The 21377-nt window shown below is 44.1% G+C and overlaps 1 protein-coding gene across 1 annotated transcript in view; it reads left to right on the top strand.

Moving 5' to 3' along the window:
• TMEM30A (transmembrane protein 30A) overlaps positions 1–18137 on the top strand; it is a 31853-nt gene extending 13716 nt beyond the window's left edge. The window contains exons 2-7 of the mRNA XM_063442999.1: positions 2925–3038; positions 8776–8883; positions 13415–13502; positions 15075–15218; positions 16669–16875; positions 17246–18137. Of these exons, the coding sequence (XP_063299069.1) occupies positions 2925–3038; positions 8776–8883; positions 13415–13502; positions 15075–15218; positions 16669–16875; positions 17246–17439 (855 nt within the window). The 3' untranslated portion in view covers positions 17440–18137. The remainder of the gene's footprint in view (positions 1–2924; positions 3039–8775; positions 8884–13414; positions 13503–15074; positions 15219–16668; positions 16876–17245) is intronic.
• The last annotated feature ends 3240 nt before the right edge of the window (positions 18138–21377 follow it).

The raw sequence follows: 21377 nt of genomic DNA, 5'->3' as shown, positions 1-21377 counted from the left end.
AACAGCCTTATCGGCATCGCTTGCTGGACCTGCGGCAACGCTGGAAGAGGATTGTGAGGAAGAGGAATGTGGCTTTGAGGAGGAGGAGGAAGGCCAACCACAACAGGCATCCCAGGGTGCTCGTTGTCACCTATCTGGTACCCGTGGTGTTGTACGTGGCTGGGGGGAAGAAAATGCCTTCATTGAGATCACTGAGGAGGCGGAACGGGAAATGAGTAGCTCGGCATCCAACCTTGTGCAAATGGGGTCTTTCCTGCTGTCGTGCCTGTTGTGGGACCCTCGTATAAAATGGCTGAAGAACGACCTGTACTGGGTGTCCACGCTACTAGACCCCCGGTATAAGCAGAAAGTGGCTGAAATGTTACCAAATTACAACAAGTCGGAAATGATGCAGCATTTGCAAAATAAATTATAAAGTATGCTTTACACAGTGTATAAGGGTGATGTCACAGCACAACGGGAATCTAACAGGGGAAGAGGTGAAAGTAATCCTCCTCCTCCCACGACCACGCCGGCAAGGACAGGACGCTTTACAGACGTGTTGTTGATGGAGGACATGCGGAGCTTTTTAAGTCCTACGCATCGCCACAGCCCTTCGGGATCCACCCTCAGAGAACGACTCGACCGACAGGTAGCAGACTACCTCGCCTTAACTGCAGATATCGACACTGTGCGGAGCGATGAACCCCTTGACTACTGGGTGTGCAGGCTTGACCTGTGGCCTGAGCTATCCCAATTTGCGATAGAACTTCTGGCCTGCCCCGCTTCAAGTGTCCTGTCAGAAAGGACCTTCAGTGCAGCAGGAGGTATTGTCACTGAGAAGAGAAGTCGCCTAGGTCAAAAAAGTCTAGATTACCTCACCTTTATTAAGATGAATGAGGGATGGATCCCGAAGGGACTGACAATGGGCAATACATTTGACTAAAAAAGGCCTGATGAGATGAGCTGCCTTGGGCTAAAAATGGTCCACACGCTGCTGTATTTTAGCTCTGAATGCCGGTTGACTTGCGTGACTTATCCGCCACCAACTAGGGTTCAAGCCGCAATGTTTTAGGGCACTTTCTGCGGGGGAGCAGAGACAGAAGAGCCTGCTCCCCCTGCGGCCGCCAGCAGACCTCACTCAGCCAGCGGGCAGCAGAAGACCTCCCCCTGCGGCCACTAGCCCACCCAGCCGGTCACCCACAGGTAAAGTGTGTGTGTGTGTCGGTGTCATGGTGTGTGTGTCGGTGTCATGGTGTGTCTGTGTCGGTGTCATGGTGTGTCTGTGTCGGTGTCATGGTGTGTCTGTGTCGGTGTCATGGTGTGTCTGTGTCGGTGTCATGGTGTGTCTGTGTCGGTGTCATGGTGTGTCTGTGTCGGTGTCATGGTGTGTCTGTGTCGGTGTCATGGTGTGTCTGTGTCGGTGTCATGGTGTGTCTGTGTCGGTGTCATGGTGTGTCTGTGTCGGTGTCATGGTGTGTCTGTGTCGGTGTCATGGTGTGTCTGTGTCGGTGTCATGGTGTGTCTGTGTGTATTTAAAAAGTGTTTTTACTCCTTTTTTTTTTTTTTTTTCTCCCCACGCCTTGCCTCTATGGCTGAGATCATCAAGCATGATGATCTGAGCCAATCCGATGCTCTGCCATAGGATTGGCTGCAAAGGCCCTGATAGTAGGTGCTGCACACTGTGCAATCACGCTGTGCAGCACTGACACAGGAAGCACCTCTAGTGACTGTCTGAGTGACTGTCACTAGAGGTGTCACTAGGAAGCAATGTAAACACTGCATGTGAGTATGCTTAATGTATAATTAAATTAAAAGGAACAATATTATATATTAGAAAAAGAGATATATATATATATATATATATAAGACCGTCTTGATAAAGGCCCAGAAGGGTCGAAACGTTGATGTAGAAGTGGTGATTTCTTATTAATACAAATTTGAAAAATCCCAGAGAGTGCTCCTGTCTTCAATTCTTTTACATGTCTGCTGGGATGCACCCGGGTATATGTCTGTGGATTATTACTATTGGAAGTTGAGTGCCAGAGGTTGGATCTTTATTCAACCATCTGAGGTGGCAAGACATTGCCTTACATATTATATATGGCGCAATGACTTATGGGGCTGGCATAGATTTTTTATTTTTTTTTCCAGGGCTGCTTTGTATCCCCAGTCCGGCCCTGTCTTTTTTGTGTCAATACATATCTGCCAAGTGACCCTATGTAGGGGTAACAGTCCCTATTCTGCTCTGTGTCAGTGTGTATCAGGGTCTCTGAGGACCGGTGTCAATCCATATGTCGAGGTGTAAATATGTCAGGTGTCAATCCATATCCATTGTGATTTAGGAATGTTAGGTGATTTATGCCCTTTATGGATTAAAACCAGACTCTGCATCAACTATGTAATTTTCCATGGGAGTTTTGCCATGGATCCCCCTCCGGCATGCCACAGTCCAGGTGTTAGTCCCCTTGAAACAACTTTTCCATCACTATTGTGGCCAGAAAGAGTCCCTGTGGGTTTTAAAATTAGTCTGCCCATTGAAGTCTATGGTGGTTCGCCCGTTCGCGAACATTTGCAGAAGTTCGCCGTTCGCGAACCGAAAATGTTATGTTTGCGACATCACTAGTGATATATACTACAAATATGGAATCCATGGACAGGTAGCATGATGCGTACATGTTTTTGAATTGTCAGATACTGCTTGAGTCATTTGTGGGCAAGTTGGCTGTGTGTACTGAATCCCTATCCATTCCCAGGCAACATTGCAGGAGTAGATTTGCAGTGTGTAGTTCTGTTTAGTAGCTGGGGTGCTTGACATTTTGAGCCCTAAATGCTCCTTTGCAGGGGCAGATTTTCCTTTTGCATGTTAAAATGTCGAATATTTGAGCTTTGCATGTAGGTTCTTTATGATTATTTTAATTTTGTATTTTAATTTTGCTTTGCAGGTTGATTACACCGGAATAGAGCCAGATAATCCATGCTATAAGTGTTCGAACGTCTCATGGAACAGTACACCGTGTGTTTGTTTTATTAATTTCACACTGGACCGGGCATTTGAGGTACTTCATAATGAAATATTTTTGTATAATTGTGACCCTAATTTTTATTGTTAACTTAAGTTGAAAAATAAAAGGCTCAAACACGATGGTGCTTAAGTGCCAAAATTACATCCCAGGTCTGTCAAAGGGAACTTAAACATTGATTTGAATAAAAAAAAAGACCAAAAAAAAAATAGTTTACTCAAATAAAACATTCCTGCCTGGTATTATAATTAACCTTTCAAGAAGTTGGAGAAGTGCTTGAGAAGGTAAAGTGCTATAAAGTACAAAGTAATGTCAGTATGTTAACAGTGTAACCTTTATCCCACCTGCCGATTTAATAAGTAAAATATTGCATTGCTCTGTAGCAAAATGTGGATCACTATCAGACTTTAATATAATAATAATGCACAAGTGATTCCACCTATTTCTTGAGTGTTGTTGAGGGAGCTGGTGTTAAAGGGACTCTATAGTCAACATATAAAAGCAAGAAAGACAGGTCCCCCAGCCTTCCTTCTTGCTTTTATATGAACTTACATTTAATTAAAAAAAAATTCGAGGTGTTTTTATATTAAAAACTTACCTCCGTTCCAGCGCCGAGCTCCCAGCCATGCCGCGCCCCCTTTTTCGTCAAAATGACGAAATCGCGGGGCCCAATAGAACGCTTCTCTGAGAGAAGCGTCATGGCGATGTGGTGCGCATGCGCGGCTTCGCGCTGCACCAATCGCGTTCTTCATAGAGCGGCATTGACAGCCGCCCTATGAAGAACCGGAGCGCTTTACTGCGCATGTGCGCGGAATGCGCGTTCGCGAGCTGAACTGTCTGACTGACGGCTCAGCTCGCTTTCTAAAACTATCAATAAGGGGGGGGACCTACTGTCCCCCCCCGGCCCCCACCCCTGAGCGGCGGTTGGGGGCCCTAAAATTATCAATAAGGCGGCGGGTGGGGGCCCTAAAATTCACAATAGGGGGGGGACCTACTGTGCCCCCACCCCTGAGCGGCGGGTGGGGGCCCTAAAATTATCAATAAGGCGGCGGGTGGGGGCCCTAAAATTCACAATAGGGGGGGGACCTACTGTGCCCCCACCCCTGAGCGGCGGGTGGGGGCCCTAAAATTATCAATAAGGCGGCGGGTGGGGGCCCTAAAATTCACAATAGGGGGGGGACCTACTGTGTCCCCCCCCCCGGCCCCCACCCCTGAGCGGTGGGTGGGGGCCCCTAAATACAAAGGGGGGGACCCTAGTTAACCCTCCCCCCCCCCCCCCCCCCCCAAAAAAAAAAATTATCTCCCTACCTACCCCCCTCACCCTAAAAATAATGAGGGGGGACCCTTTAACTAAAAACCTGTAAAGAAAAAAAATAAGATAAAAACAACTTACCATTCGATGTTTTCTTTCTTCTAAAATCTTCTTTCTTCAGCCCCAAAAAAGGCCAAATAAAAAGCCATAATAACCAACGCAATAAAAAAAAAAAAAAAAAAAACCCGAGCGCAAAAAAAATAATCCATCTTCACCCATGGAGGGCTCCGCGCAGACTGAGCTCCGCAGGGCGGGGGAAGGCTTATAAAGCCTTGCCCCGCCCTGCAATTAGGCTAAGAACACTCTGATTGGTGGGTTTAAGCCAATCAGAGGGTTCTTTGTCATTTTACAAGCGTGGGAAAGTTCTTTGGAACTTTCCCACGCTTGTAAAATGACAAAGAGCACTCTGATTGGCTTAAACCCACCAATCAGAGTGTTCTTAGCCTAATTGCAGGGCGGGGCAAGGCTTTATAAGCCTTCCCCCGCCCTGCGGAGCTCAGTCTGCTCAGTCTGAGCCCTCCATGGGTGAAGATGGATTATTTTTTTTTGCGCTCGGGTTTTTTTTTTTATTATTTATTTCGGCGGTTGTTATGGCTTTTTATTTGGCCTTTTTTGGGGCTGAAGAAAGAAGATTTTAGAAGAAAGAAAACATCGAATGGTAAGTTGTTTTTATCTTATTTTTTTTTCTTTACAGGTTTTTAGTTAAAGGGTCCCCCCTCATTATTTTTAGGGTGAGGGGGGTAGGTAGGGAGAATTTTTTTTGGGGGGGGGGGAGGGTTAACTAGGGTCCCCCCCTTTGTATTTAGGGGCCCCCACCCACCGCTCAGGGGTGGGGGCCGGGGGGGACAATAGGTCCCCCCCCTTATTGATAATTTTAGGGCCCCCACCTGCCGCTCAGGGGTGGGGGCCGGGGGGGGACAGTAGGTCCCCCCCCTTATTTATTATTTTAGGGCCCCCACCCGCCGCACAGGGGTGGGGGCCGGGGGGACAATAGATCCCCCCCTTATTGATAATTTTAGGGCCCCCACCCGCCGCACAGGGGTGGGGGCCGGGGGGGCAGTATGTGCCCCCCTTATTTTTAATTTTAGGGCCCCCACCCGCCGCACAGGGGTGGGGGCCGGGGGGGACAGTAGGTCCCCCCCCTTATTTATTATTTTAGGGCCCCCACCCGCCGCACAGGGGTGGGGGCCGGGGGGGGACAATAGGTCCCCCTTATTGATAATTTTAGGGCCCCCACCCGCCGCTCAGGGGTGGGGGCCGGGGGGGGGGGACAGTAGGTCCCCCGCTTAGTGATAATTTTAGGGCCCCCACCCGCCGCTCAGGGGTGGGGGCCGGGGGGGGGGGGACAGTAGGTCCCCCCCCTATTGTGAATTTTAGGGCCTCCACCCGCCCCCTTATTGATAATTTTAGGGCCCCCACCTGCCGCTCAGGGGTGGGGGCCGGGGGGGGACAGTAGGTCCCCCCCTTATTTATTATTTTAGGGCCCCCACCCGCCGCACAGGGGTGGGGGCCGGGGGGACAATAGATCCCCCCTTATTGATAATTTTAGGGCCCCCACCCGCCGCACAGGGGTGGGGGCCGGGGGGGCAGTATGTGCCCCCCTTATTTTTAATTTTAGGGCCCCCACCCGCCGCACAGGGGTGGGGGCCGGGGGGGACAGTAGGTCCCCCCCCTTATTTATTATTTTAGGGCCCCCACCCGCCGCACAGGGGTGGGGGCCGGGGGGGGACAATAGGTCCCCCCTTATTGATAATTTTAGGGCCCGCACCCGCCGCACAGGATTGGGGGCCGGGGGGGGGGGGGGGGACACAATAGGTCCCCCCTTATTGATAATTTTAGGGCCCCCACCCGCCGCTCAGGGGTGGGGGCCGGGGGGGGGGACAGTAGGTCCCCCCCCTATTGTGAATTTTAGGGCCCCCACCCGCCCCCTTATTGATAATTTTAGGGCCCCCACCTGCCGCTCAGGGGTGGGGGCCGGGGGGGGACAGTAGGTCCCCCCCCTTATTTATTATTTTAGGGCCCCCACCCGCCGCACAGGGGTGGGGGCCGGGGGGACAATAGATCCCCCCCTTATTGATAATTTTAGGGCCCCCACCCGCCGCACAGGGGTGGGGGCCGGGGGGGCAGTATGTGCCCCCCTTATTTTTAATTTTAGGGCCCCCACCCGCCGCACAGGGGTGGGGGCCGGGGGGGACAGTAGGTCCCCCCCCTTATTTATTATTTTAGGGCCCCCACCCGCCGCACAGGGGTGGGGGCCGGGGGGGGACAATAGGTCCCCCTTATTGATAATTTTAGGGCCCCCACCCGCCGCTCAGGGGTGGGGGCCGGGGGGGGGGGGACAGTAGGTCCCCCGCTTAGTGATAATTTTAGGGCCCCCACCCGCCGCTCAGGGGTGGGGGCCGGGGGGGGGGGACAGTAGGTCCCCCCCCTATTGTGAATTTTAGGGCCCCCACCCGCCCCCTTATTGATAATTTTAGGGCCCCCACCTGCCGCTCAGGGGTGGGGGCCGGGGGGGGACAGTAGGTCCCCCCCTTATTTATTATTTTAGGGCCCCCACCCGCCGCACAGGGGTGGGGGCCGGGGGGACAATAGATCCCCCCTTATTGATAATTTTAGGGCCCCCACCCGCCGCACAGGGGTGGGGGCCGGGGGGGCAGTATGTGCCCCCCTTATTTTTAATTTTAGGGCCCCCACCCGCCGCACAGGGGTGGGGGCCGGGGGGGACAGTAGGTCCCCCCCCTTATTTATTATTTTAGGGCCCCCACCCGCCGCACAGGGGTGGGGGCCGGGGGGGGACAATAGGTCCCCCCTAATTGATAATTTTAGGGCCCGCACCCGCCGCACAGGATTGGGGGCCGGGGGGGCAGTATGTGCCCACCTTATTTTTAATTTTAGGGCCCCCACCCGCCGCACAGGGGTGGGGGCCGGGGGGGACAGTAGGTCCCCCCCTTATTTTTAATTTTAGGGCCCCCACCCACCGCCCAGGGGTGGGGGCCGGGGGGGGGGGGAGGAGAGTAGGACCCCCCCCCCCCTTTAAACACTATTGTGGCCAGACAGCATCCCTGTGGGTTCGGGCTTCCGCTGTCAGCTGAAGCCACGCCCACAGCAGTGCTGACAGGCTATCAGCACACAAAGCGCGTTCACAGTGCTTTGTGTGCTGATAGCCCGTCTGATGCATTCACCCAGAATGCATCGGACGAGAGGCCTTTTTAGGGCCTCTGAACTCGGAAGTCCCTCTGGTGGCCGTCTGATTGACTGCAACAAGAGGTGTTCCAAGCTTCCAATGTAAACACTGCATTTTCTCAGAAAATACAGTGCTTACAAGAAAAAGGCTCCGGGTAGCTGTAGCACTCACCTAAACAACCTCATTAAGCTGAAGTTGTTCAGGTGACTATAGTGTCCCTTTAAGATTGCAAGCGAGGGTAAGTACAGTATAATTCAAACATGAGTATGTATTAGAAAATGTTTATCCCAGCCGAAGTCAAAATAAGGTAAAATAAAAATGGAATATTTGATAGTATTTCTAAACTTATATTCCAGCTACAATAATTAGGTTTATTCAGTCTGCAGTCATCAAAAGTTTCACCCTGATTACAAGATTGTAATAAGGAGTGTAAGTTAATCACTTGAAAATATATATCTCCTTAGGTGTCCATATGTCAGACAAGAAGGAAATGGGTACCTTGACTGTATTAAAACGCTAACTGCTTCTTTACCACCCTCTCTCCCTTGCAATCTAGCTAAACAGAACCAGGATACAAATAGTAAAAAAATGTAAATGTACAATACATGAATTGTAAGTGAACATGAGGCCAAGCAGCCCGACACTCTTTTCAGTGCTTCAATGCACCTTCTTCAGCAGCCATCCCGTATCTGGTAGAATGCAGCCTTATAAGACGGTGTTTTCTCCTTCCAACCCTTTTGTTAAAGCCAATGGTAAATGCCTCCGAGACCATTTGATTGCTGGAGCATGGTGTTTTGCCACTTGTGCACTAGCCTCCCATTGCTTTCATATGGGAAAGGATTGTATTGCCAGAGGTGATCAAGATTGATGATCTTGGCTAAATAAGTGGTGGCTGCTGTGTAGTGAGCACTGAGGCAAAGGTGGAAAGGTAAATAAACTTGCCTTACTCCTTAACTCACTGGGTTTGGGGGTTGCAGTACCTTAACTAATTAGCTGCTCACTATAGCATTACCAATACCAGTCCCACACAGGGTTATATGGGGGGGGGGGGGGGGGCTACTTTGGCCTAAAGTTTGAAACTTACTTTAATGAACAACCCAATATAGTGTCCCTTTAACTCTTCAATGCATGCTCCTGGTTTATCCATAACTACTCTTTTTGAATGACATATAAGTACACTTTCTAATCGGTCATATCATGTTACTCTCTGAGTTATGGTAGAAATTGTTTGTATTATCCAACATTGTGTATGTAAACCTCTGCTGTTTCTTTTACAGAGTACAGTGTTTATGTATTATGGGCTTTCCAACTTCTATCAGAACCATCGTCGTTATGTAAAGTCCAGAGATGATAGTCAATTAAATGGAGACAAGAATTCTCTTCTTGTAAGTAATACCGCAAGGTTTGACTTGCGCCATGTGCTCAGGAAGGGAATGAAATGCCTTTTTTGGTTATTTATGTGAATTGTTTTTATTCTTAAGGCTAATAACCTCTTTTAAGTTTGAAAAGGTGTCTGGGACATAGGTTGCTCATTACATTATATCTGATATAAATGTTTTTGTGTCATGAGTGCAAATTAATGGCGTTTTGTGAAGTTTCTAATTTTTAAACCATGTGTAACAGTTTGTTGCACAAATTACTTGCCCTCTCATAAAGTCTCCACTAAGTTTCAGATGTACTGGTAAAATTACCGTGCAAGTTTAACCTGCCAGCTGTGTTGAAACAAATTCCATGTAATTCTGATACTGTTGTGACCAAACTGGTATAAACAAACAATATAACTATAGTCCCATGCAAATTGTTTAGAATTAGTGTTGGCATGAAAGCCTATTTTTCATTATAGAACTGTTGCATTTTTTTTTTTTTTTTTTTTAATTCTTTATTTTTCTCATGCCACACATTACTTGTACACTAGTATAAGCCACAGGTCACAAAAGAGAGATGGAAAGTGGTAAACATAGTATCGTTGACAATATTTTGCTTAATTGATAATGGTAAAGACTGAAAGGTGGGTGAGTTTGTGACATGCGTGGAAGTGTGGGATGAGGGTTTTTTAATATAGAAAGGAAGGTGAACTTCTTAGATGTCGTTTAGTGTTACCCCTTATAGTGAGTTAGTGATAGTCAGGAGGTCTTGGCGAGTGTTCATCACTTACGGGGGCACCGCCTCCCATGTGTAATAGTATAAGGAGAAGTGGATCGTGAACCCGGTAGGGTCTTACTGGAAGGGGTGGGGGGGGTAGGTCGCCTATGGCGATGAGCAGAGTAAAGTGAAGTATGAGGGGACTTTCCGGTCAGGTCTCCAAGCTATTTGCATGCTGTAACGTGGAGGTGTAGGAGTGTCCCCCGGTATGGGACTGTGTGTACAGCAGAGTTTGGCACAACTGTGGTTTATCAGGTCAGAAAAGAGGAAAGAACGGAAATAACAAATAAAAGATAACCAAAAGTAAAAAAAAATTAAACACATTTGAAAAATAAGGAAGCAAAAAACCGAACAATCAAAGGAGAACATCAGTAGCTAATAGGTACAGTTCGGTGGTGTTATTGTATAAGTCCCGGTGTGATGGGAGGCTGTCGCGGCTAGAGTGTCTTCCTGCCAATCGGTCACGGCCTTGGGAGTCAAGTTAAGTCTCTGGATGCCGATGGGACTTGAGCCGAACGGGGTGTGAATTCCAGGATCTTAGCCGGGTCTATGCGTGCTAGTCCTGAGCTATTAGTTGCACTCGAGTTGAGGAGCCCCAGCTTTCTCAGTTGGTCTTCGAGTTCCTGAGGAGTGCTCACACTGTATTCTTCCCCCAGTGCCTGGAACCGGAGGGTTCTTGGGAGCCCCCACCGATAAGGGATGTCGTTCGCTCGCATGAGCTGCAGATGTGGGCGCAGAGAGCGGCGCCAGGCCAGCGTGTTCCTGGTAAGATCCGGAAATATCTGCAGTGTGGCTCCCTCAAACGATATCGGAGTCTTCCCTCTCACTGCTGAGAGGAGTAGGGCCTTGTCCTGCATTGACTGGAATCTGACAATGAGATCCGGTGTTGCGGATGGCGGTGCGCCCGCCGGTTTTCGTATGCGGAACATACCGTCGAGGTTTATTGCCTTTGCCTGTTTGTGAGGCATATACGCTGCTAGAAATCTCCGCAGGAAATGAGGTAAGTCTGATGTCCCCAGTGCCTCAGGTACACCCCTAAGCTTGAGGTTATACCGTCTCCGCTTATCCTCTATGGCATCAAGCCTGCTTGTGGTGTTGAGGTGGAGTTGCTCTAGTTCCGCGACTCTCTTCTCCACCGTGGATAGTCTAGAGTCGTGGGTGTTGTGTGCCACCTCCAGTTGGGCTATTTTCGTTGTTGCGTTTTCAACGGTTTTTTTAAAGTGGGCCATATCTCCTGCAATATTGGTGCGGAGCTCCGCTAGCATTGTTTTTAGCTGAGCGGCGGTGACTGGCTCCCTGTCTTCCAGCTTGCGTGGCCTAGAGCCCGTGGGTAATCTGAGGGCAGCACTCTCCTCTGGCTCGGCGAAAAAATCATCGGAGGAGTATGAAGATCCCTCCTCGAGGGACGCCATCTTGTCCCATGCGGCCTTCTGTGTACTGCGGAGCATCTCACCGATGTCCCGGCTGGGTACGTCTTTGTCAGCCCTGGGTTTCTTATTTTTCCGACCCATATCGGTTAAGGAGTGTTGGGGACGGTTTTTAGTCGTGTTGTGTGCCAGATAGTCCCCCTAAAACAGCCTTTTAGGGCAGCTTATTGCAGAGCTCGGGAAAAGTGTGGCCGTTCTGGTTCACAGCTAGGCTCCGCCTCAGAACTGTTGCATTTTAAAGAACGATTTGGTGAGTAAAATAGGCACTAAAATAGATTTGCTATTTATTTATATTCTCCCTAAATTGATGTCTAAGGTAACCACAAATATAATTGAAAGTGACGCTTCTGTTTATTGGGAATTTAGAACACTTGTTTATAGCAGTGCAATTTAGCTTTCTCTCGGTTAACATTTCAAGGGCCTGTTTAATAATTAATATGCTCTTAATCAATGAAACACTAAAGTGGTTATTTAATGGAAGCTGATGGTGGGGTTTACCTTTATGTTGACCTTGTCCACATTTTTCAAAGTGGTTTTGTTAGAACGGAGATAGGAAAAAGTGTTTTTATCTTTAGTGTCAAAGTGCTGCAGTTCTTCTATTGCACTGCTTGTACATTATATTTGTTCGTCACCCCATAGGTCAGTGGTTTCTGCTCTCTAGTATATACAGTGCAGATAAACAAATACTGACACATATACAAACCAGCAGCAGGGTAGTTGGAGCTATTGGGAGTTAAAGGCTTGCTGCTCTCCTGGCCCCCACCTGCCTCCCTGCACTGCTGGGAGGAAGTAACTGTCTCTCCCATGCTCCATACACTCCCTGTAGAAAAGAAGGGGTTTGCTAGCGCGGTTAAAGGACCACTTTAGGCAACCAGACCACTTCAGCTCACTGAAGTGGTCTGGGTGCCAGGTCCCTCTAGTTTTAACCCTGCATCATAAAACATAGCCGTTTCAGAGAAACGGCTATGTTTCACTGAGGGTTAATCCAGCCTTTAGTGGCGGTCTCACTGACAGCCGCTAGAGGCGCTTCCGCGATTCTCACTGTGAAAATCACAGTGAGTAGACGCTGAACGTCCATAGGAAAGCATTGAGTAATGCTTTGTTTTTATACGGGCTGTTTGAATGCGCGTGCGGCTCTTGACGCGCATTCGGATCTGACGTCGGCAGGGGGTGGAGAGTTCCCCAACACAGAGTGAGCCCGGCGCTGGAGAAAGGTAAGAACCCCTTCAGCCTAGCCAGAGGGGGCCCTGAGGGTGAGGGGGACCTAATGACCCTTTAGTGCCAGGAAAAAGAGTTTGTTTTCCTGGCACTATAGTGCTCCTTTAAAGCTCTGCAGCGCATGACCAGGTCGCGTGTCTGTTTGATGGCCCTACATGGGACACCCAATATTTTCCAACTTGTGCGGTGCAGCTTTTACTGATATGCCACAGATGATGTGCGAATCTGTGACAACTGAAAAGAATACAATGAATCTCAAACCATATAAGTAGGTGCCACACTTGTTGCAATTTATCCTCGAGATAATTTTGTAATTTATAAAGATTTGTTTTTTGTTAAAATGTCATTATATTGTTTAAAAAGGTCTTGCGTGTAGGTAAGAAAATTCCTTTTAAGGAAATACTTTTATATTAAAGAACAGGTTTACAAAAAAATTTAGTGTCAAAGTAATGGAACATCCTTGATTTTATTTGTATTCCTATGGAAAATCTTTTTGTTTTTAAATGTATTTATATATTTAAATGGAACACTTCACACCCTAAACAACTTCATCTCAGTTAGGTTGTTTCGGTGGCTGGCGTCCATAGAAGTCATCTTACCTTGCGTGTTGGGATAATATAAATAGTTTATAAACGTGAGCTGCTAAAACAGTATTAGTTCCCTTCTGTATAATCCGGACATACACTGTATCAAAGTGGGAGACAATGATTATAAACTGCCATATATCTCCATGCCATATTTGTACAATCTTATTGCTCACTTTGGATACTTATCTGGTTCTAAAAGGTAACCAAATGTCACATCATCAACATCTCTCCTGACCAGATTGCTCTTCTCTCCTGGATTCATTAGTGTGTGGGTGTGTATATATACATATGTATGTGTGTGTTTTATATCCACACATAATTATCCTCTTTATGACCTCTCAGGTATGCAACGCATCTATTTTCGCCTCATTCTTTCTCCTTTCTTCATAGTCTTTCTTCTTCACCCTTTTCTTGACATCGAGTGTAAACCTGTCCGGAAGATACATTCTTGCCTTTGTTTTTGCATTGTCTTTCTAGCTGCTTGGTCTCATTTACATGAATTCCATGTTTTTCAGTTCAATGTGTTTTATTTCCATAATTAGAATCCCAGCAAGGAATGTGACCCATACGGAACTAGTAACGGCAAACCAATTGCTCCATGTGGTGCCATTGCCAACAGCATGTTTAATGGTAAGATTTGGTTCCATGTATCAAACTAAATTTATATTTATTAATACATGATTTTAACATTGCACTGTAATTATGATTTTGTGAATTAATTTTTCACTTATTTTGTTTACCTAATTGGTGTATGAGGCATGTATTTTTATGGCTTGAGAAAGGCTCCAAGTGTGTTGAAACTTTGCCTTATTGGTTTTAATGGCTGAATTAGCCACCATTATATGAGGATCTTTCAGCTTTACTTGATGAGAAGATTTGGTTGAACAGGGACCAAAGCATGTTTTTTTTTTTTGTAGTGCAGTGAAATAGACATAAAATGACTGACATATGTAGCATTGCAAAACAGTGGAACGCAGGTTTAGGGTTAGAGCAAAAAATGTTGAGGAACTGCACGGTATTTTTTGTTTTTTAAAGGTTAGTATGTAAAGCAGTGCCAATCATGCTAGGCAGACATGTAATGAAATCAGTAGGTAACAAGCTGGTTTCAAGAAGGAAAAACTCATGCTGACAGCATTACACTTTTAAACCATCCCGATGTATTCATATGCAGGTATACACCAAATTGATTCAACAAAAATAGATGGAGAGAAGTGGTGGTGCTTGGCTTAGTGTTGGGTAAAATGTTGCTAAACGGGGGGGGGGGGTGAAAGTTGTCTGCGAGACCATCCCCTGTTGAGGGTGGCTGGAGGATTAGGGTGACAGGCGCTGCTGAACGCGAACTATCCTCAGTCTTGGTCGACGATGCAGGGCATACAAGCCCCCTGTGGCCTTCGGCTTAGGTGAGTGAAGCACAGGATGCACAGGCTGTCTCCAAAGCTTTTCACCGCAAGTAGGCCCCTGTTCCCTTGGTCGGCTGTGGTGGTTGCCATATGGTGCTAGAGCCTGAGCCAGAAGAGTTGGAAGTAGTGGTAGAGCCGCATTTGGAATTCCGTAACCGCGTCGCTGGGAGTCTTCTGGAGGGGACTCATGCCACATGAGTCTGTGAGAGTACCTTCCACCATGTTGCGGCTTTGATTGCAATGTACAGATGGTTGCATGGTGTGATAGGTATGCACAAGCCAGGTATGTCAGCACTGAGAGGACCGGGATATGTGCAGCGGATCCACGTGAAGGGCTAGGTCGCAAAGAGATCGGCCCCCTCTCCTTAGTCCAGGCCCCAGTAGGCTGAAACCGGACCTTCGGGCACTCGCTGGTGAAAATGTTCAAGCAAGGTAGGAGATTGCTTGCCTGGGCTCCCCTGCTGGAGGATATGTCAATGTCTGAGCAAAAAAGCCCCAGAATCAGGCACAAAAAGGCAATTTGCAACTAGAAACTCAGGAGCTCAGGTTAGACACGTCTGATCAGCTTAGAGGTCCTCTCCTCCCCTTTCCCCCCTCAAATGTATTTGTTTTGAGTGCCTATCACCAATTTTGAATTCATACATTTTATGTATTCTAATTCTTATTTAAAGTACAGTTTAATTTATTTAAACCTGCAGTAAAAATTGTGGTGGTTTTATTTTTTGTTGTTGTTATTCTAGTAACTGTTACATCAGTTGTAGGCTAGTTTGTTTGTGCTGACATGTTCTCTCTACACTTGTAGATTCTTTAAGCTTATATCAGTTTGTAAATGGAGTACAGATGAACATCACATTGAATAATAAGGGAATTGCATGGTGGACAGATAAAAATGTCAAGTTCCGAAATCCTTCTGGAAATGCGAGTGACCTGGCTGAAGTTTTTAAAGGTAAGAATACAACAGGCAAGAAAATATAATATGCGTGTTTACAGCTGTATGCTTAATCGTGTGCATGAGGGCTGTTTTGCTTTAGGAAAAAAATGGAAATTGCTTGCAAATGATGGCTCAAAGAAGAAAAAAAGAAAGGAAATAGAGCAAGGAACTGGTGAGCCATTACAGAGAAAACCTCCTAAATGGGGGATAACCCCTATGGATAAATGCCAAAAAGAAAGGTGGGAAAATAGGAGGATTTCTGTGTATCCAAACAATAATAAACAATAGGTATGTGGACTAATGTAGATAATATCCAAGTGGAACGATATCTAATTTAGTCAGGAATTGGCTGAACAAATGAATAAAACTTAACATTTAATAAGAATAAAGCTTAAAAGGGTAACGTACTCTAAATATAAATCACCAATATAAGGACCTACCAATCAGTCTGCCTGCCTGTCTCCCGCGGCCCTGGAAGCGTGTCAGCGGGACCCACTGGGAATCGCCCTGCGACCCACACTTTGGGAAACTCTGGTCTAGTTCTATCACTCAACTTATTATAGCCTAATAGGTGTTCCTAGCGTCTTTCTGCTCTGCTAGTATTTCACTATAATTTAAGAGGGCTTTTTTGACATATATACCTCTAAACAGCTATTGCATAACATTTAGCTAACCTATTCTATTTTTGCTAATTTCCTGTATTTATGAGGAAGATAGGCTTTGCAATATTTAGCAGACTTTTTTTTTTTCTCGAGATTCCTTTTGATAAATATGCCTCCTACATAGCTATTGTGCTACATTTAGCCAACCCACCCTATTTTTTTTTTTTTTTTTTTGCAAGTTTCCTCTTTTTATGAGGATTGTAGGTCCTTATATTGGTGATTTATATTTAGGGTACGTTACCCTTTTAAGCTTTATTCTTATTAAATGTTACGTTTTATTTATATGTTCAGCGAATTCCTGACTGGATTAGATATCGTTCCACTTAGATATTATCTACATTAGTCCACATACCTATTGTTTATTATTGTTTGGATACACAGAAATCCTCCTATTTTTCTCTTTTAGTTGCTTGCAGATGATCAGCACTACTTCAAGGATTGGCATGCAAGTGAATGGAAACCCTTGTGACTGTACTGTATGTGCACATCTTCCTGTCGTTCCTGTGGGACAGCAAAGTAAAGTCACATGTAACATTGCAGTCCTTGCAATGCTTCTCCTGCTGGTTTCAATGTGAAACCAGGCAATGGATCTCAGCTACACCTTTTGAAATAATTTTATTTGACATAATATAGAGACGATTAATAATCTGGTTTCTCATTCTTTCACTTTCTTGTTACAGGCTTTTATCTATGTTTGCATTATCTGATTTTATATTTCTTCTACCTTTTTTTTATGTATTTATTTTTTTCACATTTGCAGTGTCTTGGTTAACCACTTATCCCATGTTTTGCATTCATAATAGGAACAACAAATCCAATTAACTGGAGAAAACCAGTGTATGAGCTTGACCCAAGTGATCCAGAGAACAATGGGTTTATAAATGAAGATTTTATCGTATGGATGCGTACTGCTGCATTGCCTACATTCCGAAAGCTTTATCGTCTTATTGAGAAAAAAGATGCATACCCAGCCTTGGCACCGGGGAATTATTCTCTAAGAGTTGAATATAGTATCCTTTTGTACAGAGGCTACAAGGGCATTTCCAATGATCTTTTCATAACAAGTAAAAATGTAAATAGTGATATCTGAAATATACATGAAAGATAATCCGTGATATACTGAAACTTATTTATAAAAGGGACATAGCTTGTAAACCTGCTAATGTAATTTGCTAGTGTGGAACCTTGAATGAAATGATATTTACAGATATTACACATATTTTATGATTGCTTCCACTATAGGAAGTTTGTATTTGAAAGGTGTGAAAAATGAAATGTTTAAACTCACATTTTATCCTGCAACTGGATACTTCCGTCTTAGCTCCCTGTGAATGTAGCTCTGTCCTTTGCACTTGGCTGTTTTCCTATAGATATTTTCAGATTATCCTGTACTCCGCTTTGATGGAAGGAAACGGATGATCCTGAGCACCATTTCGTGGATGGGAGGAAAGAACCCGTTTTTGGGAATTGCATACATCACTGTGGGCTCCATCTGCTTTTTCCTTGGCGTTGTCCTGCTCATAATACATCATAAATATGGAAATCGGAACACTAGTGCCGATATTCCAAGCTAAATACGTCAAAAACACATATATACTGTATTGCATGTGCATCTGGGCAGGTCAAAGCAACGCACAGGCTTGTATTCTGGCTTTCCTCTGTAGTATTCTGATTCTTATTTATTGAGTGGAAATCATTTTAAGGCATTTTATATGTTGCATTTTGGAAAAAGAAACAAGTAAATTACCTACCCGATTTAAAGGAAATAAAAACTGTGCAGTGTGTGCTTTTTTAAAAAGCACATTATTTACTCATGTTTCCGCCCTTCATATCAGTCATGCTGTTTAAGAAGTGAGTTATGTATGTATTTTTTTTTTTGTATGTTTCATTCTGGTAAGTTTAGTTGTTCTTGGATATAGTCCAGGTTTAAGATGTTATCTAAGCTGCAAACTTGGATTGTTGGTAGTCTTTAAAGGGGCAGTCGAAGTAGCTTAACTGCTAAAGCATTTCATAGTGTGGTTATGGTGCTTGTAGTCTATGGGTACAACCCGTGTGTCAAACCATTTTGGGAAAAATGGGGACTGCTAAACACGCGTAACTCTGCTTCTTGCTTGCCATATTGCATTGCCAATACAAATTTTACACTTCCCAATTAAAGTGATACTCCAAGCACCATGAGCACTTCAGTGATTTGAAATGGTCGTGGTGCCTGCAGTCTGTATGTGCAGTGTTTCATAGCAAAACGCTGCAAATATTGAGTTTAACCCCTCTGCTGCCGCCATTAACCCAAATTTCCACAGACTGCAAGAGGGAGTGGTGTCAGTGGAGAAGTAGCTGGAAAGGTAAGTTTTAGCAGGAACATTTTATCTTTATCTAATTTACTTTTAGAGAGGGAAACCAGGAAAGGAAGGGTTATTTTAACCAAAAACAGTGGATTACATTGATATGCTGAGAGTGTCGGGGCAAGCGATTTGTTGTTGTACTGTGCTGGACTGATCCTTTAAACAATCGTTAAACTTCTTCACAGATCTGACAAATAATGGCTGGATTTAAATTGTGCAAGGTCTTCATCTGAGTTTGGGGAATTAAGATTTGTTGTTTTCTTCAACTTTGTAAAGGTTTTAATTTTCAACAATTGAAAAATAAGCCATAAAAATAAGGATCTATGGCATGCATGCAACATTTTTATGTAGTTCTTGAGTCATAAGGAACTGCATTGGCAGTTTAAAATTTATTTTTATGTTGCTTGTCCTACTTTTGGATCAACAATCAGACCAACGTTTTTTACCTTATTTTTAAAGACCCCTAAACATTAACTGTTCTGTTCTAAATAAAAATATATATATTTAGTTTGACCTTGCATGCTAGCACAAAACTCAACTTTTGCACTATTTTCGTTTTCATGCAAGACTGCATTACATACCATTTTATTAAATTAAAAATGTCACATGCTTATGTGAAGAGAACATAAAAGCAATTAAATACTTCTTTCAACCCAAGTGTACGAACTCTTGGCACCTTTTATGGTGAAGAATCCAGCACTGAGTGTTCTTTAATAGTCATACCCTGTAGTACACATAAAATGGAATATTCAACCCCTTAAGGACCAAACTTCTGAAATAAAAAGGAATCATGACGTGTCACACACGTCATGTGTCCTTAAGGGGTTAAAAAAATAAGAAATAAAAAAAAAAGTTTGAGCTCCATAAAGTTTACTAGTATTTGTCTCAGAAATGTGATTGTTTTAAAGGTGGCATTTATTAAATTATTTTAATGCCGGTCTTTAGAAATCACCCTTACACCTTTCTCATATCAGATAATAAGCGTTTGCAAATAGCGTGGTTTTACATGAATGCTCATTAGATTTTCCACCGTAAGCTTCCGCACTAAGCTCTTCAGAAGGGAATATCCAGAAAAACCTTCAACTTTTGTCCACTAAAGGTTACTCTTCGTGAAGAAATATAAAAGTAATTCACTAACATAAGGTTGTGCTTTCATTTATACTACTATGCAACTCATCTTTTGCACATAGCTTCTAGAGTATATTCGTGTATAGATTCTTTGATTTTGAGCCCAAATCCAAATTTGTTTATTTCATTGGCTTAAGGAAAATTAACCATAAAGGACCAGTGAACTAAGCAAGATATTGTAAATTTATCTGATAAAGGGTTCATGTATACTGTAATTGTTTTATGTTTAGCATAAAAAGTTTCACTCTTTCCTCTTTTACATATGAAGAACACTTTACACATGCATATCTTTAGAGCATTTGTAAACAGAACATGTATTTTTAGTTTGTGTATATTCTGTATATGGTGAGGTTTCTTGTAATTTCTATAATGGTGTGAATATTCCTTCCTGTTGAATAATTGCAATATTGAAGTTTATTTTACTTTTTATTTTAAATTTCGGCATTCCTTTTACTGTTTTCCGCTGTGCTATAATGGTTAACAAATATCATATTGTTGACAAGAATCCTGCTGAAACATGCATATATAATCTGTCTCCATTGTATGCCAAAATAATGATGTATAGTAATGTCTAAGCTTTGAGTTTTGAATGAAAGCTTTAATGAATCCATTAAAATTTACGATTTCTTAATTCTTTTGTAGTTTTGTATTAAACAATATTTTGTTGTCCTTCCCAGTCTAACCTCCTTAATGTTTAGGTGCAGCAACAGTTGCCTATGCCTCTTCAATCAAGACATCTTCAAATCTTAATTAGACTATCTAAGCACCAAAATTACTAAGGGTTTTGTAGGTGTTATGGTGCAAGTAGTCTTTGTGCAGCCCCTTTTATGTGTTTGTTTTGTGTTTTTGTTTTTTTTAGCAGTTTATTGAGCAATGGCTATCTACTGGCACACAAATACCAGCCCTTCTGCTTCCATCGCGAAAATGCAGATGTTTTATTCTGCATTATCTATACATGTTCATGTTTGGACAGCAGTGATAGGCTGTGGGTAGATTACATGTTAATATTTTACTGTACCTGAAAAATGCTTACACTTGGATTTGTATATTTTTTGGGGGGATGGAGATATATAGATATATATTTAGTATGTGTGAATAAACAACTATTGTGGAGTTGTCCTCAGTGTTTTTATATAATATACATATTATTTTAAATTTGCATTCTAAATGTTTGTTTTCCTGTTTATTTTATTTGTTTAAATTCTTTATTTTTGTTGTGCATGGTAAAACAGTCGGCTCACTCAGCCACAATAGCGGTCGTAAGCTCAGAACAAGCATCATAAACATAACATGGTATAGAATATTCAGCACAAATTTTACATTTTGTTGTAGGGAACAGGCTGCACAATTTTAGATAACATGCATAACATTGTAACTCAGATAAGGTTCATAATGCTTGGGCGGGGATGCTTATGTCTAAATGTCTAGCCGTGACATAGCTAATTGCGTTTGAAAATATAACAGTTTAAGTGTAAGTTAAATGTTAAGGTCACTTTCTACGAAGCTGAGTCACAAAATAATTAAGTATATAATCAGTTATACCCTCACATTCATAGCTCGCTAAAACATTAGAAATATTTCGTTATTATTGAGGACAGAGACAGGGAACAGAAACTTTGCCTTTAAACCACTGGCGTACTTAGTAACGTGGACTAAACATGGATCAAACAAGCCTATGGTAGAGGCTTCAATTTTAATAGTGCTTATAAAGCATACAAACCGGTGGAGGGGGCACAGTGAACAGGCTAGAGCTTGGTCAGTTACTGAGGTCTCATTCTATGCCATATGAAATGTAGTGGGAATGCAAATAACTAGATTTATCAGGCTAAACAACAACGAGTCCTCAGGGTCCCAAGTGGTGCTGCGTCAGCCGATGCCTTGCGGGGCAAAAATAACGTCCCGGTATGGTGCTCTGTGTCTAGCTTTCGGTGATCCGAAAATGCAGGCAGCAGTGTCTTCCGACGAGTGGTGTAGTTCATTCTTTTGGTATGTCATAGTCCCGGTCGTAGGTCGGACATTTAGCAGTGATTGTGAGCCGCTGT

The sequence above is a fragment of the Pelobates fuscus genome, chromosome 2 (genome assembly GCF_036172605.1).
Source record: "Pelobates fuscus isolate aPelFus1 chromosome 2, aPelFus1.pri, whole genome shotgun sequence".
In the NCBI taxonomy this organism is placed as follows: Eukaryota; Metazoa; Chordata; class Amphibia; order Anura; family Pelobatidae; genus Pelobates; species Pelobates fuscus.
The sequence above is the reverse complement of the archived record's forward strand: the minus strand, read 5'-3'. Positions and strand labels throughout refer to the sequence as shown.